This window comes from Vipera ursinii (assembly GCF_947247035.1).
Source record: "Vipera ursinii genome assembly, chromosome: 1".
In the NCBI taxonomy this organism is placed as follows: Eukaryota; Metazoa; Chordata; class Lepidosauria; order Squamata; family Viperidae; genus Vipera; species Vipera ursinii.
The window spans coordinates 131,371,991-131,389,097 of NC_139512.1; the positions used below are offsets into that span (position 1 = coordinate 131,371,991).

Below are 17,107 nucleotides of genomic sequence, written 5' to 3' on the forward strand. Positions count from 1 at the left end.
CGGCCACATGACCACGGAGACGTCCTTGGACAAGCGCTGGCTCTTCGGCTTTGAAACGGAGATGAGCACCGGCCCCTAGAGTCAGAAACGACTAGCATGCATGTGCGGGGGAACCTTTACCTTTAGGTTAAAGCATCAGGCTGAGTTCTTCTTCTCCTGCCTTAGGCATGAAGCCAGCCGGGGGACCTTGGGTTCTCAGCCCCAGGAAGAATGCAGGGGCAAACTACTTTTGAAATGTTGGTGAGAAGAAGACCCTGAGACATTGAGTTCAACGGACTTATTCCCAGCTAGCTCTGGATCAGAGGGCAGCAAATGGAGACAAGAAGTATTATGTAGTTGTGGATTAAGCATTAGGACAAATGAAGCACCTGCTTAGGCACTGATAGAAGGGGGGAGCACCTCTGATGGGCAGGAGGAATAAACTTGAGGAACAGGAGGAAGAGCTTCAAGAAAGACAACAATCAAATAGCAAATTTGAGTTGGGGGCAAAACTGTAATATGAGAAAGCATATGAGATCCTTGTATTCTGAGAAAGAGAAAGGGGAAGCATATCCAGACTTGCGAGAAACTTTTATTGTAACCTTATAAGGACCATACTGTAACATTAGTATTGATAACTTTGATTTTCTAGTCTGGTCTACCTTGAAGGGCTGACGTTGTTGTTGTTAGCTGCGAAGTCGTGTCCGACTCATCGCGACCCTATGGACAACGTTCCTCCAGGCCTTCCTGTCTTCCACCATCTTCTGGAGTCCATTTAAGCTCACGCCTACTGCTTCAGTGACTCCATCCAGCCACCTCATTCTCTGTCGTCCCCTTCTTCTATTGCCCTCGATCTTTCCCAGCATTAGGCTCTTCTCCAGTGAGTCCTTCTTTCTCATTAGGTGGCCAAAGTATTTGAGTTTTAGCTTCAAGATCTGGCCTTCTAAAGAGCAGTCAGGATTGATCTCCTCTAGGACTGACCGGTTTGATCGCCTTGCAGTCCAAGGGACTCGCAGGAGTCTTCTCCAGCACCAGAGTTCAAAGGCCTCAATTCTTTGGCGCTCAGCCTTTCTTATGGTCCAACTTTCACTGCCATACATTGCAACTGGGAAGACCATAGCCTTGACTATACGCACTTTTGTCGACAGGGTGATGTCTCTGCTTTTTAGTGTGCTGTCTAGATTTGCCATGGCTTTCCTTCCCAGGAGCAAGCGTCTTTTAATTTCTTGGCCAAGAAATTAGAAGGGCTGACAGCACCATATAAATTTTTCCCCTATCATGCCTTTAATTCTTACACTGCCACACTTGATTTTAGCTTTTAGTGATTTTCTGCATTAAGCTTTTCCCCTTAGGTTTTATTAGAAATGCATTTAAATAGAATTGAAAATTGCTTTGCTCCAGTTATAAATAAGTAATTGCTTACTGCTATTTAGTGTTAAATACATTTAGTTGTGGTCTGTCCTGGAAGAAAACTGAATTGCCCATTAGCTTGCTTGTGGGAAGCTGGCAGGGAATCTCAGATATTGTGATTATGTGACTCATAAGGTCACTGCAACCCTCATAATTGCAAGCTTGACACTGAGGACCAGGATCATGATCATATGACCAGGGGACACTGATAGCCAGAATTCAAGAACCAATTGTAACAGAACACATCCATTCTGTTGTGTAGTGGGTTCTGGAGAGCAGGAAGGACGCCGAGACGATGACTACAACATAACAGCTCTTTATTTGGTGGAAGTTACTGTACTGGGGAATAGGGCTAACTGCACTCCTATATATACCTGGCCAGGTACTCAACCAACCAATCGGATTGAACCTCTGTTTCCCGCCGAAAATGCTTCCGGCCTAAACAGTTACAGTTCAACGCCTCCTGGTGGGGACTCTTATGCAAGCTTTAGGTGTACCAATAAAGCCTAATACATAACACATTCAGTGCCATCATATCTGAACAGTTTCTGAATGATAATCTGAGGACTACCTGTAATGTTTCCCCAATTTTATGTGGCTTATATTGCCTTCTGTTGGCTAGGTTTAGGCTATTTTAATTTGTTCTTTTATTCATGCACTTTGCCTAGAGTTGCTTCAATGACTGAAGCAGCTAATGAATTGATTCAGTCCAGAAAGAAATATGGAGACTTGTGAAATGCTTATAAACATTTTTTAATGAAGTTGAGGATATAGATTGTCAGGGAATTATGCAGCCGATATCCAAATGGAGTCAGAGATGTTGACAAGAACTTGTGGTTTTATATAAATAAGTATATTTACAGTAAATAAGAGAGGCAAACAGAAGCATAGTCAGGTAAATCAACACAGCAGGAACATCAGGTAAATCACAGAACACACTGGGCACTCAGCAAAAAAGGCGGGAAACAGGGAAACTCCCCCTTTTCACTCATAGCAATCAATCACAGCCTAGATTGTCTCATGCAGTAGCCAACTAACTCTCTTTAATCAATCAGCTATAACTGTGTGTTCTGACTCTTTACACAACCCCCACTGTTCCAGTTATAAATTTAAATATCTTGACATAGATCAGGGGTGTCAAACTCAATTTCACTGAGGGCCGCATCAGCATTGCAGTTGCCCTCAGGGGTCCGGGTGGGCGTGGTCTACTGGGTGGGCGTGGTCTACTGGGTGGGCATGGCTAGAGTGCGTATGGCCTACTGGGTGGGCGTGGTCAGCTCTACATCGTTTGCATCAAGGGTGCCTATGGGGGCCTGGGCAGGAGTGGGAGAGATCTGAGGGTCTCTAGCAGAAGGAGGGTCTCAGGGCCAGAGCCAAGGCAGTGGGGGTCATTCCCTCACTGTTTCCAGGATGGCTTCGCGGGCCGCATGAAACCACTTTGCGGGCCGGATCCGGCCCCCGGGCCTTGTGTTTGACATGTCTGACATAGATGAAGGTGGTATTAGTAACTGAGATGACTTTTGAAAAGGGCACCCACAAGCAAGGTCAAATTCTGCAAGATGGTGGGCATGGTATTGCTATTCAAGTCTCCCCCCCCATTCTACCTGCATGCCAAATACAGTTGTTATTTATTATTTTTACATTTATTTATTTGTATCCCGCCTTTATTATTTTTACAAATAACCCTATGTGGTGACATATCCAACATACCTTCTTCCTCCCATTTTCCCCACAACTACAACTCTGTGGGATGAGTTAGATTGAAAGAATGAATGGCCCAAAGTCACCAAGCCAGCTTTCATGGCTAAAGCAAGACTAGAATGCATTTAGTAAAACGCTTTTTGCAGAGATTAAGAGTATTGATCCAAGTATTCTGATTTTTTTCTTCTGCCAGACTGGAGATCTTCAGTTGTCCAGAATTTGTTGGATTGCAGTACTGCTCATCTTTAACCAATGGCCTGGTGGACCCTGGCCCAACATATCTGAAGGCCTACTATTTCTTCAGGCCTGAATTAAGTGCTAAGGAGCAACTTGACAATGGCATGGAGTTTCTGGCAACGATCTCCGTAGTAACTGGGCCAAAAGATTCTAAGGGAGGTGGCTGGTGGGTTGAAGGCAGTTCCTAGCTGTCAACCCAGGGAAATGGAAGAAGATAATAAGGACAACTAAGGACACCAGGAAGAACAGGATCAAAATGGGGAATATGATGAATTTGCTAGTGAGTATATAGAAAGTTTCAAACAGAGCATTCCCAGCCAATCATGGAAGAAGGGCCAGTGGACATAAGCTTGGAAAAGGCAGGGGAAGCTTAAGGAAAATTGGTGTGAAAGGACCAAACTGTGTTAAGGTGTTCCAAAATAATTTTTCCCCACTAAAAAAGACCCAATTACATATTCACATTAAATTTCTCCTTGGAATTAAATGTCCAGCCAGAAAAAATGAAGTTTATTGGCATTTGTGATCAATGGCATATTCAGCTACCTATAGTAACTAGCATAAATATTAGCATTATCACTGAAAGATCTGATGGTAAACTATGAGGGCAATTCGGAAATAAACCTCAATTTGGTTATCAATGATAGACACTCGCAGATACAGAACTTTTATTATACACGTTAGAAAACTGCAACATGGCATAATTGCCATTCAAATTGAGGCACTTGTCATAATGTCATACAAGGTTTGAAATTCCTTAGTAGTAGTCGTTTGGCACCAAATCTGGGCTATAGGAGGGTGATCAAAAACATCCCAACGGAAGTGCTTCAAAAGTTCTTGGGTGCGTCTAGTGGTGTGCGGGCAAGCATTATCGTGAACCAACACCACACTGGAGGTCAGCATGCCCCGACACTTGTTATGGATGGCTCGTCTGAATTTTTGTAAAGTTTCACAGTAGACTTCTGAATTGATGGTCAAACCACACTCCATGAACTTCACTAGTAGTACTCTTTTGGCATCTTCACATTTGGCGGGATTTTCTATGTCACCACTTCCAGTGTGGTGTTGGTTCTTGGGTGCATCTAGCAGTGTGCAGGCGAGCATTATTATTAGCATCTCTCTCCTCCCACATCTGCAACCCACATTAGAGCTCACATGGCTTATTCCAGAAAGGAACCAGGCAGATAGTTAATGACTTTAGCCTCCCTTGCTTTTCTAAGAATCAGCTTGCGTTTTTTCTTTCTTCTCTTTTTATTGGAAGGTTGACTCAGCCTTCCATCCTTCCAAGGTCGGTACCCAGCTTGTTGTGCGTAATATGCTGACTCTGCAAATTGCTTAGAGAGGGCTGTAAAGCATTGTGAAGCAGTATATAAGTCTAAGTGCTATTGCTATTGCTATTTTGCATGAGAACCTGTCCATGTAGCAGAAATACTGTGGAGATCATCATACACATGCTTTTATATTTCTCTCTTGCCAGTGAGGTTGAAAAACTTACATTTTCTGTATTGGCATGTGTTATAAGGTAAAGGTTCCCCCGCACATGCATGCTAGTCGTTTCCAACTCTAGGGGCCGGTGCTCATCTCCGTTTCAAAGCCGAAGAGCCAGCACTTGTCTGAGGACGTCTCTGTGGTCATGTGGCCGGCATGAGTAGATGCCAAAGGCGCACGGAACGCTGTTACCTTCCCACCGTAGTGGTCCCTATTTTTCTACTTGCATTTTTACGTGCTTTTGAACTGCTAGGTTGGCAGAAGCTGGGACGAGTAACATGTGCTCACTCTGCTATGCGGCACTCGGGATTCGACCTGCCAAACTGCCGACCTTCTGATCGACAAGCTCAGCGTCCTAACCCACTGAGCCACTGCGTTCCTTTGCGGCATGTGTTATAGGTCATAACAAAAGTTGTCTTCTTGATTCTCATATAAGAAACCATTTATGACAAACAATGTTGCTAGATTTTGTCTGGTATCAATGAAAATTCAAAAACATAATTAGGGCTACTGAAAATGAGTGAACTTACTTGGAATTCCTGTTTTGTTTTTATTATTTATCTGTTTTTACACCCTTTTCTGGTCTTCAGAGCCCCCCTTGTGTTTGCAGTATTGGTAAATATTTTTTCTACACAAAATTTAGTGTTTTAATATTATACTATTGGGTTAGCAATGGTAACTTTTACTTTCTTTTATCTCTTTTGCAAGTTTCAGTGTTATTGAAATGAGTGTAATTTTTTCTGTTTTATACTGGTCCATGGCAGAAATGAAGATTATAGATAGATAGATAGATAGATAGATAGATAGATAGATAGATAGACAGACAGACAGACAGACAGACAGACAGACAGACAGACAGACAGACATCGATACTTATTTTATCAAGCTTATATGGCCAGGCCACCCATCTCAAACAAAGTGATCTGGGTGGAAGGGAAAGAAAGAAAGAGAGAGAGAGAGAGAGAGAGAGAGAGAAAGAAAAGAAAGAAAGAAAGAAAAAGAAAGAAAGAAAGAAAGAAAGAAAGAAAGAAAGAAAGAAAGAAAGAAAGAAAGAAAGAAAGAAAGAGAAAGAATCATCCTGTGTACATTCAGAAAATAAAGCTCATTAAATTCAGTCAGGCTTGCTTATAAATAAATACAGGTAATCCTCGTATGTTCTCTTAGCGAACATTCAAAGTTACGCAATAAATGCCCCCTAGTGTTTACAAACAAGTCCCGAAATTATGAATGTTGCAGCACCATGGCAGTCATTCACCCTTATGAACAACCACAGAGGCGCTGCAACATTCACCATGGCTATTCCCTGCCCCCCGCCCCCGGCCAGGTCTCCATAGGCACTAGGCCTGTGGATACCCACTTTGCAAAGATCTAGAGAGAGCCTTTGTTTCTTGGCCTGTTTCACTGATTCAGGCCTTCAGTGCATTCAGAGAGAATGGAGGCCTAAGTACCACAAGATCATGTGTGATCAGTAGCGCAAGATCTCACCTCTGTTCTCACCTCTGTTCTCTACAAATGGAGGCCTGGACAAGAACTGTGGCAAAAGGCTTTGCACATGGAGGGAAGGCCTGATCATCGAAGCCTTCCCACCACTTGCAAAGTCTTTTGCCATCTTTGCAAAAAGCCTTTGCCGATGATAACAGAGCCCCAGATTGAGTGCATCTCTCCTAGCCTCCATTTTTGTCGGCAAAGGACTTTCCTCAAGCACATTTTGCGCAGAGACTGGAAGCCTGAAGTAACACGATGTCATACACCCCCCCCAGGAGCTTCCAGTCTCAGCGCTCAAAATGTTTGCAAGCTGGTCGGATGCTTTGAGGCAGCGGTTTCACTGACCCAAAGCCTCCCAGCAGCTTGCAAATATTTTGCGCCAAGAGTGAAAGGTTCTCGGTGCTGTGATCTTGTGCGGCAAAGAGGCTGGAGAGGAAACAGCAGGAGACAAGATAGCTTACTAGATCTTCACAAGGTAAGTGACCTGGAGTGGCAGGATGGGGGGGGGAAGCAATTGTGGGGAGCATGAGGTATCTCAATGTGTCTGGGGAGGCCTTGGGTGATCTGAATCAGGTGGCCTGTTCCATCACTAGCGCCCCCCCCCCCATGGTCTTCCCCAACCTGGGATACCTCCTGTGAACTTAACAAACCATGCATTCAGTTAGCAAATGCGTGGGTGAAAGCACGGAGTGATCATATTCAAGGCATGCCATTCCTTGAGTTATGAGTGGAATGGCCAGGCTCCATTACATACGTAACTCAAGGACTACCTGTATGTCAACTTAGCATATGGTTTGTACAGCATAATGGATTAAAATCTTTGTCTGCTTTTAGTGAATTGTCTCAGAAGAGAGATTAGTAAACTCAGGATTCATAAACATTAATGCCAATGGCTTTAGCTTAGACATTAAGAAAGACTGTTCTGATTTTCTGCTATTATTTTCACAGACTGCCAGTTCTGAGACTACTAAAAAAGCCAGTGCAGGTAAATAGTCTTTGTGTCTTTTAGTCATACAACTTTCACTGAGGTTAATTATAATTTCTCTCAAGGTTTCTGTACTCAAGATTCTCATGCTAAAAACTTCCATCCTGCATCATCAAGTTGTATGTACATCACCATGCATGTACTGCCAAATATTAGCAGAGTCCTCTAATTCACATGCGATGTAATGCAAAAATAGCTGTTAAGCAGTTTTGTATCATTTTGTTAGGCTGAGTCAACCTCTAAACAGTAATCAAGAAAGCTAGGATCTCACAAAGTCTCAGTAGGCAGATGTGTTGCAAGGAAAAAGGGGATAGGTTACAAAATCTTTGCAATCTAAAATATCTGTACTTGGGCCCCCATTTTATCAGCAAGTACATTAAGTTTGATTCTCCTTAATATTTTTGATCCTCTTTTTAACTCTCTATTGATTTGAGGGATAAGCAGCTCTCTGTTTATGAGATGTGAACAGAATATCCATCTGCTCTTGGCATTGCAAACATCCCTTCCCATTCCAGATGCAAATTCCATTGCTGGCATTCAGCTGATTTCCTTTGTATCAATAGCCTGATAAATGGGAATGCTTAATGTCACAAGATCACTCTGTGTTAGGGAAAGATGGCAGTCTGCAGAAATGATATAGTTTTCTTTCCTGGGGGCAGAAGGGAGTAAAATCTTCAAAAATGAACAGTGGGAATGTATGTACAAATTTGCACAACCCACCAAACGTTAATTTCCATTTATCTCCCTAGAAATTAGGATTCTGATAGATGAGGAAATGCTATCAATTCCCATCAGTAACAGCGTTTATGCAGTTCTCAAGAGAAGAGAGAATTACCTGTGCAGCCTTCTTCAGAAGAAGTTTGGCTGTATCTGCGTCCTTAAGAGCATGAGAAATCCCATGGAAGTATATAGGAAAAGCCTGAAGGAAGGAGTGGAGGTTTCTGTCTGGGTAGATGATCTCACAAGACACGAGGCCGATGCTTTCGTGAATGCAGCCAATGAATACCTGCACTATTTTGGAGGTCTGGCGTTTGCTCTCCTGAAAGCTGGCGGGCCAGAAATTGAAGAGCAGTGCAAACTTTTCATTGAAAAGAATGGCCCACTCAGTGCTGGCCAGATTGTGGTCACCAGCGGAGGAAGACTGCCCTGTAAACAGGTTATCCATGCGGTAGGTCCAAGGTGGTCAGAAGATCAGAAGGAGGAATGTTGCCTCAAGTTGGAAGCTGCCATAATAAACGTTCTGAAATACGTCAATGCTCCAGAAAACAATATCAAGTCTGTGGCCATTCCTGCGCTGAGTTCCGGGATCTTCAATTTTCCTCAGGATTGGTGTGCTCAAGTGATTGTACAGACAATCAGGAACTTTGTTCAACTTGCTCCATTATTTGGCTACTTACAAGAAATCCACCTTGTAAACATTGATGAGACCACAGCTGATGTCATGAAAAAGGCTTGCGAAGATCTGCTCGGGGTTAATGATATTGTGCCTCAGTTGGGTATTCCTGACTGTATCAGGGTCAATGAACTCTGCCTGCAGATCAAAAAAGGGGGTATAGAAACACAGCGAGTAAGTCTTGTGGATTATAATGTTTCTTGTAAATGTGTTGGCATGCCAAGAATATTTTTTTAATTCCAGTGCAGAAAACCAGTAGACATTGTAGCTTTATTGAAAATTATATGATGTGGAAGATACATGGTCCACATCCAACATTAAATTTGTTGCTACTTATTCAACAGGATGTTCAGTTTGAATATACCTGATATTCCCTCTATGCATGCCTCACGTTATTGCTGGAAGTCCCCAAACTTTTACATAACCTTTCTTGCAGAAATATGTCCTGTCCTTATGAAGATGGGGGAGATAGTTAAGATTTCTTGTTGTTGATGGAATAGTGTGGGAATTCCTTGTCTGTAGGAACCTGGCATGAAAAGTTTCACATTTTACATTGCTCTCTTCCAGGCTGCTATAATTATTAATTCTATGACCACACAAGATGATCTTTCTCAAGGAACGGTTTCAAGAGCAATTTTGGAAAAGGCAGGTCCAGCTATGCAGGAACAACTTGCCTCTGAGTTACAGAAACTTCCATCAGAGAGATCCAGTTTCATATACACAAAAGGATTTAATCTTGATTGTGAGCACGTGCTGCATGTGGTTTGGCCACCTTACATTGAAGGCAACAGGCAAGAGGTGATGTTAGCTTTGCAGTGTTTCATTCATCTGAATTTGGAAGCAAATCAGCTTATATAATTGAATTTCTTGCTTGCAGGTATTAAAAACAGCCATTTCTAAAGGGCTTTCCAAGACTGTGGAACAGAAGTTGTCATCCATTGCTTTTCCTCCTCTTGGAATTAAAGGTTTACATTTACCAAGTAATGAGGTGGCCGAAATTATGGTGGAAGAAATCATGCACTTTGCAGCGGAACAAATTGGGAAGAAGCTGGATGTCTACATTGTGGTACCTCTGGACAACATTGATGTTTATGAAGTAAGTTATTGAACACTGTTTCCTTGCAGGTAGATTACAGGGGCCTAAGGAAAGCATGTGGTATTATGCAGTCAGTATTACCATGAGACTCAAGTTACTCTCCTTGCACTATGATGAGTAACACTATTATGAGATGGAGAGTTGCTTTTCGTTGATAATATTTTTGTCCTTTGTAGGAGTTTTTTTTAAGACACTTAAATCCTATGAATACCATAGAATCAGAGGTTTGGAAAACACCATGGATGTCTAGCTCCCTGCCCAGTGTAGGAATCCTCATATAATCCCAAAGGGGTGCCCAGTTTTTGGTTGGAACCCTTGAAAATTATGCTTGAATATTTGTCTAGCAACTCAACTGATTAATTTTATTCTGTCTCTACTCTTTAGCCAAGGTTAGGAAAAGTTTAAATATATTAAGGTGTATGTTGTATATAGAAGGGACGCGGTGGCTTAGTGGGTTAGGGCGCTGAACTTGTCAATCAGAAGGTTAGCAGTTTGGTGGGTCGAATCCCGAGTGCCGCATAACAGAGTGAGCACCTGTTACACGTCCCAGCTTCTGCCAACCTAGCAGTTCAAAAGCACGTAAAAATGCAAGTAGAAAAATAGGGACCACTACGGTGGGAAGGTAACAGCGTTCCGTGCGCCTTTGGCATCTAGTCATGCCGGCCACATGACCGCGGAGACGTCCTTGGACAAGCGCTGGCTCTTCGGCTTTGAAACGGAGATGAACACTGGCCCCTAGAGTTGGAAACGACTAGCACGCATGTGCGGGGGAACCTTTACCTTTACCTTTATGTTGTATATATATTAACAAAGAAGTGAGTGTCTTGGAGGCCAAATCTATGAGGAGCTTGAAGCTTGAAGAAAAGATAATTAGGTTATGGTGTAATAACCATTTTCTGATTTTTGAATGGAGGACCTTTGTTTTCTTTCTCTTCAAAGATAGGTTATGAATCTGTAGCTCAAATAAGAAGAAAGGGTTAAAAAAAGGATAGTCTTTGTGACAAGCTTTATATCCAAATATATTTTATTCTTTATTCTGTTTCCATCTCCCCTTAAAACTTTTAACAGAATGCACAATGGTCTGAGAGTCAGCATCTGCACTAGATAACTGGTAGTCAACCTGAAACTAAATTAATCAAGTAAAAATAGCAAACGGGGAAAATCCTTTACCCAAACTTCCTCAAACCTCCAAATAAGTTACCCAGACCTAATTCCACATATCAAAGGATACGGTCTGCAAACACAAATAGAATTAATTAAATTAGGTCTCCCACCAGAACTGCATGTTGACGAGAATTCATACCTATACACGCTCATACACACACGCCCCTCAAGGGTCATCCTAGAATCAGCATGCAGACACTTTCACACCCCGGACAATCTCCCCCTATAAAAACCTGCTGCTGTACTCCATTTCTCTGCAGCCGGCCCTTAAATGCAAACTGTTTTGCTTTTAGGAATAAATAGTTCTTCTTTCATTATTAACTGTCTGGATCTCATTTTTATTTATTCTTGCACAGCCCCGGTTTGAGTTGGAACCCCAAATTATTCTTCCGACCACTTGTTGACTGCAAAATACCTTGCCTTAGAAAGTGAGGATCTCTTTTTCACTAGCACCATTCACTAAAAAGCTGGTTAAGAATTTAGCAACATGTAATAGAGGATTTCCTTCATTGGCCAGAAACTGGATTAGTTCATTTTAGAGATCCTTCTCATTCTTGGATTATATAAAAACAATCAAGAAGTTAATAGACCAAGCATGGACTTAAAGTCTTAATAATAAAAGAGGTACCTGCCCAAATAAAAATAGCTTCTCGAACAACATTTTGTACATTGCTAAAGAAGTGCAATTTCGAAAGAAATTGCAATACATCTTGTTGTCACCACACAGTCTGCCACAATCCTTTGAATTTGGCATGAGTTCTAAACCTTTCCCTGCTAGTTGAATTTCTTGTTGGGATATCCAAAAATCTCAGTCAAGAAAACAATGGCAAAAGTCCACTGAGAATAACTATTTTATTTACTGGTTTCTACAAAGGACATATCACATACATCCTGGAACCTTAAATCAGTCTTCTATTCTAAATGTTAGCTAAACTGTTAACATTAGTTGTATCTTCTTATTCTTTTGTATGTAAGCACGATTTTGCCAACTGAATTTCCAATCTATACCAAGCATTCAATATTGGGGAGACACATCCCATTGAAAACTTATTATTCTAATTGCCATTTGCTATAATGTCCATGGTGTTATATGAGCAAAAAAAATCCAAATTGGTACTATATTATGCTGATTAATCATTATTTCCCCCCTTTTTAAAGGCTTTCTGTGCCAAGCTTATGTCAGTGAAGAACAAACTAGAAGAAAAGATGGACTGCAGCAATGTTGACACAATTGGTAAAAATAAATTGGAGGGTTAAAATTTATGGGAATTCTTGGCTTAATTAAGTTCAATCAACTGAAATAGATTTTTTGTCAAGAGCCTGTCCAATGATTGAAACCTTAAGAGTGGGGAGCTAAACAATTTGGAACTAAACAATTTCGTTGACAGTGATTTATGATTCAGTATACCCCACATACTCATCATCTAATATCCTCGTTTTTTGACAATGATGGTGATCCTCTCTGCTGTGTTTGTAAATGCTGGGTTTTAGTTTAATATGGAATGTGAACCCAGCTAACTGTGGCTTAGTCAGCAACCAATGGTTTAAGAAGTTGCGGATTCATATGCTGTAAGAACCCAGACGTAGAAGGAGAAGCTGAAAGGTGGGTGAGATAAAAGACGGGCCAGTGAAAATTATCAAGATAGGAGGGAGGAAACATTTCAGGGACGGGGGATTTCATTTAGAATCTAAAGTTTAGATTTTAAAAACTGGAAAGCCTTAAAAACTCTTAATTCTTAATCTTATATAATCTTGTTTAAAAGCTGGATTTTGCTCAGTGGAAGCTCCTGGGGAATTTTTTCTTAAAATTGCAGAAATTGTACGATATTTATTGTATGAAATCATGTTAAATATCTCAAAATTATAACAATATAACACTTTGTACACTGCCTGTTGTTCTTTAAATCCCTAGCTTGTTTTTGCGAATTTCATCCACTTGATCCAAAGGCTTCCCTTTTCTCTTGACTAAATTCATTTTTTCTTTGCATCTGTTTCGCAATTTGATCCTTAGTCATTCTCTCTTTATGACCAAATTATCTCAGTGTTCTAAGGTCATTCTCATTCCTTCTCGAGTCTCCTGATGGTCATCCCTTTTTTTGGAACTATCTAGTCTTAATCCTAACTATCCATTCAAGCCACCTAACAGCATACTTTTCCCCCTGGTTAGCTTACATTTGGATGCAATCATTCAGCAGTGCAAACCTTTTTCTTTCTTTTTTTAAGCAGAGCTACAGGCTGATGTCCAAGCCAGTCCAGGTTTTGATAGAAATGGGCCTTCTGTGGAACTGATAGGACGCAGCCATGATATTTTGGAGAAAGCAGGACAGTGGCTCAGAGATATCATATTGGTTGAGGAAACTGGACGGATTGTTATACGGAATCATAACATTTTAAACCTGAGCAGTGTCCAGCCTCTCGAATTGTCTCACCTTCAGCAACATTTTGGCATTACCATCCTGGAGAGAGTAAGTGGAGCAGGGGCAGCCGTAGAGATCGAAGGTTCTCCCCGAGCTGTGATTGATGCAGCCTTCGCAATTGAATTCATGCTACAGTCTACAGCCAAGCAAGAATCTCTTAAGATGGATGGTACGTAGAGTTGTATGAGCACATTCCATTGATAACAGATATTAATCTAACCTTTAACAATTCACAGAAAATCTTGGTTTAATTAGCTTTTTAAAAGCAGGCTTCTAGTCCTTAAAAACAGCATTTTTAGAAGTTTATGTAATCTTTAGTAAACTTAAAAGTTTTGTTTCAGCATCTCACTCTGAACTGCCCAATGCTTGCAAAGTGGACGGGCAGAATGCTGGGACAAAACTGCACAGACATAAGTTGTATCTTTAAATGTTTGTATCATGACTTTATTCTTATAATGTAGAAAGTAATATAAATCCAAGTCAGATAAATTAAAATAACAGAATTGTACAATGCTCTGCTCTAGGAAAATCACCCAATCATCTTTTCCAGAAAGCCAGAGGTTGGCTTCTTGTCCAATTTTTGTTAAATCTTATAAACTAGTACAGCATTAGAATATTTAAGCTCTGTTGTAGGTTGCCTGGCTTCATACTGCAAATTGTAATAAAATTGATATATCTGTTAGCATATCAGTGGAATTCACAGAGGATCCAAACTTTGAAACAACATATATTAAATGAAAAAAATATTTTAGTCGTGTGTTGGCCATATTAACTATTTTTTTCTTATTTCATCTTAGAAATATCATTTGCACAAATGTTCCGCGCCAGAAATACCCCAAATGGGTGTTTAAATTGTTTCTCATTTGAATGTGTGTGTTTGTGTGTACATGTGTACAGTATGTGTGTGTGTCTGTATACATACTGTATGCTCTCAACTTTTATTTTCTAATTTTCTACAGTTGCCGTTGTAGTTTATTTTTATTTTATTTAGCTTTGGTTTATTTTTTTAAAAAATCTGTATTTTTATTGATTTATCATTTTATGTTAACACAAAAGTTTTTACGGGTGTGTTATAGCATAGCATTATGCTATATTTAATTTATTTCTTTTATAGAACAAATGGAATTAAAGAGCATCATCCCACTCTTTTAAGTTTTCAGTTTATTTTTCAGTATGAAAATCTTGGTTTAATTTTTATTAAGCAGTGTATTATCTGCATCCAGGATCTTTGGAGAGCTATCCTCATCAAGAAGGGGATCTGGAGATGGCAAACAGATGCTGTTATCAAATCACCCCAATAGAGTCTTACCTTCAAGAATTCAAGAACAAAGAAAAACAGCTCGAAAAAGCCGGCCTCCGGGTTCTAAAGGTGAATAGCAAAATAATGCTAGGAGAAAATTGTGTTGCATTATAGATGTACCAAATTAGCCAAACTTAAGCAAACAAGATTGAAATCTACAGGGTTTCATTGAAAAAGTCTCTGCATGATCCAAACTGCAAGTTAAACTGGGCATTAACTGGTTGCCACTTCTCCTGTTCTTTGAAGCAGCTGACTGTTCAGTGCTAATGATGTCAATTTTGGATCTCAGGTTCGCCTCCCATGAAGAAAAAAAAGATTTAATCAATTTGAGGGAATTAAGATTATTTAATCCAGCTGATTTGCTGGTTTCCCATTTTGCAGCTGCAAACATGATCTTTCATACAGCTCTGGAGGACTCCAGAAGCTTTTATGGAGTCGTATTGGCCTGTAGGAGTTAGCATAACTTGCCTCCTTCTCCCTTCCATTATCAGGAGCATCCTATAAAACTGAGGATTCCCTGCTCATGGAAAATTGGGAACTAGTTGTAAATCTAACACAGCAGTTGCTTGTGTATGTGTGTGTTTAATCAACCATCGATCTTGAATTAATAGACAATGTATCACTCTGAGCAAATTATAAAATGGTGTCAGTTTCCTACAAATTATGAGCTCAAGCTAGATTTCAGAAGAGGCTACAGAATTCCAAAATATGTATCTACCAGTAATTAAAACTAATATGACAAACCTAAAAAAGGATGACTAACAAGAAATTACCTAATTTGTATTGTGACTGGAAAAAATACACAGGCTTAATACTTCACAGAAAACAAATCCATATTCTGGAACAAAATCTTGGTTGAACAATGATTCATTTGTACAGAAAAGAGATAATCCTTGAATGCAATGTTTCTTTGATTCAACTACTTGGATTTCCTCCAGAATCTTGAAGACACACCTGGCAGCATCTCTCGTGTGAGGAAAGGTTTGCTGGAATATGCAATTTCTGCTGGTTGGCAGGCAAATTACATTCAGTCGTTACATTACTGGCAATATACAGAGTACATCCTAACTGTTCATTTTTTTATTACAGATAGAGAAAATACATAACCCTCTTTTAGAATCTGCTTTCCAAAGAGTAAAAAGGAAAATAGAAGGAAGAAATACTGGAATGCCTGTATGTCATAGATTGTACCATCATGTCCCTGCTCAGTATTGTAGCCTGGTGTGCAAAACTGGATTTCAGAAAACTTACTCATCACAAGGTAAACCAGATATGTTGCTGTAAATGCTGTAGAAAATACAGGCTATTTTTCAGCATATTAAATATCCTATTCGTGTGCAAACTGAATACCTTTGTAACAACACAAACATGACTTAAAAGTTGGTATTTTACAACCGGTTGTTAAATTTTAATTTCTATACTGGTGAGAAACAAGATTGGAGTTTTCATTTTTAAGTGTAAGGAACCTAAACAACAAGACTACATTGTGGTGCCTCTTATGTCCTCTTGGGCTTCCCATCCAGTTGGCAATAGACTACCAGATACTTATCTCAATTCACTTCTCAGCTATTCTAGGCAGAAAGTTTAGAAACTAGAGGGTAAGCAAGAATTCAGCCTCAAACATAGAAGCTGATTCCCCACTGCAGACCATAAGTCTATATTCCAGAGTATAAACTCTAGGTTTCTACCTCTTGCCCATTTGAATTAACAGATTAGCTCGTGGTTTGTTGGTGTACCAAAATACAATTACATAATGCCTCCCGTCCTAGCCTAAGAATCAATGGGGCTCATCTCTCCAATCTCAGCTTTAATTACTCTATTTCTAATTGTTATGTGTGATTATTATAGTGGTTATTTTCAGCATGATTCCTAAGTTTGATTAGTGTAGTCAAATTAATCCTTATACTTCTACCTAGTATATGGTTGAAAGACTAAAGACACTGCAGTCAGCTAGTCATTTATATTGCCATTATAATGAAAATATGGTAAAACAGCCTGCATTTTGTGTTGCTTTTCAGATCAGAAATATGGAGCTGGCATCTATTTTAAAAAGAACCCCCGGAAACTTATAGCAGATACCAGAGAAAAATGTGAAATGGACCATTTGATCTGTGTGTTTGAAGCAGAAGTTGTCACAGGGTCATACACAAGGGGCAATCGGAGTTATGTAGCACCACCTTTAATTAACGCAAGCAGTATGAAACTCTACGATAGCGTGGTTGATGATATTCATAACCCTGAAATCTTTGTCATTTTCAATCGGGAACAAGCTCTACCATTGTACTTACTGACATGTTCTCTGCTTTGGAGCCCTCATCAGAAGGCAAGTTTGGAACCATCATCCTAGAATCTCTGAAGCCTTAATGCTAATTGAAACACAGACACTAGTTCTGTGTTAGATTAAGTAATAAACTTATGGCAGTTCTGTAATGCAATGAAAAAAGAAATCCCTGCA

General features: G+C 40.2%; 1 protein-coding gene across 1 annotated transcript; it reads left to right on the plus strand.

Annotated features, from left to right (window-relative positions):
* Positions 1-3,583: 3,583 nt before the first annotated feature.
* On the plus strand, positions 3,584-17,050 carry PARP9 (poly(ADP-ribose) polymerase family member 9; the record flags this gene model as incomplete). The annotated part of the gene is made up of 10 exons (XM_083348298.1): positions 3,584-3,607; positions 7,246-7,282; positions 8,032-8,849; positions 9,243-9,473; positions 9,553-9,771; positions 12,094-12,169; positions 13,159-13,521; positions 14,576-14,721; positions 15,742-15,913; positions 16,671-17,050. 10 exons carry the CDS (start codon positions 3,584-3,586, stop codon positions 16,997-16,999), a joined length of 2,415 nt encoding a protein of 804 aa, XP_083204424.1. The 3' UTR covers positions 17,000-17,050.
* Positions 17,051-17,107: the final 57 nt, after the last annotated feature.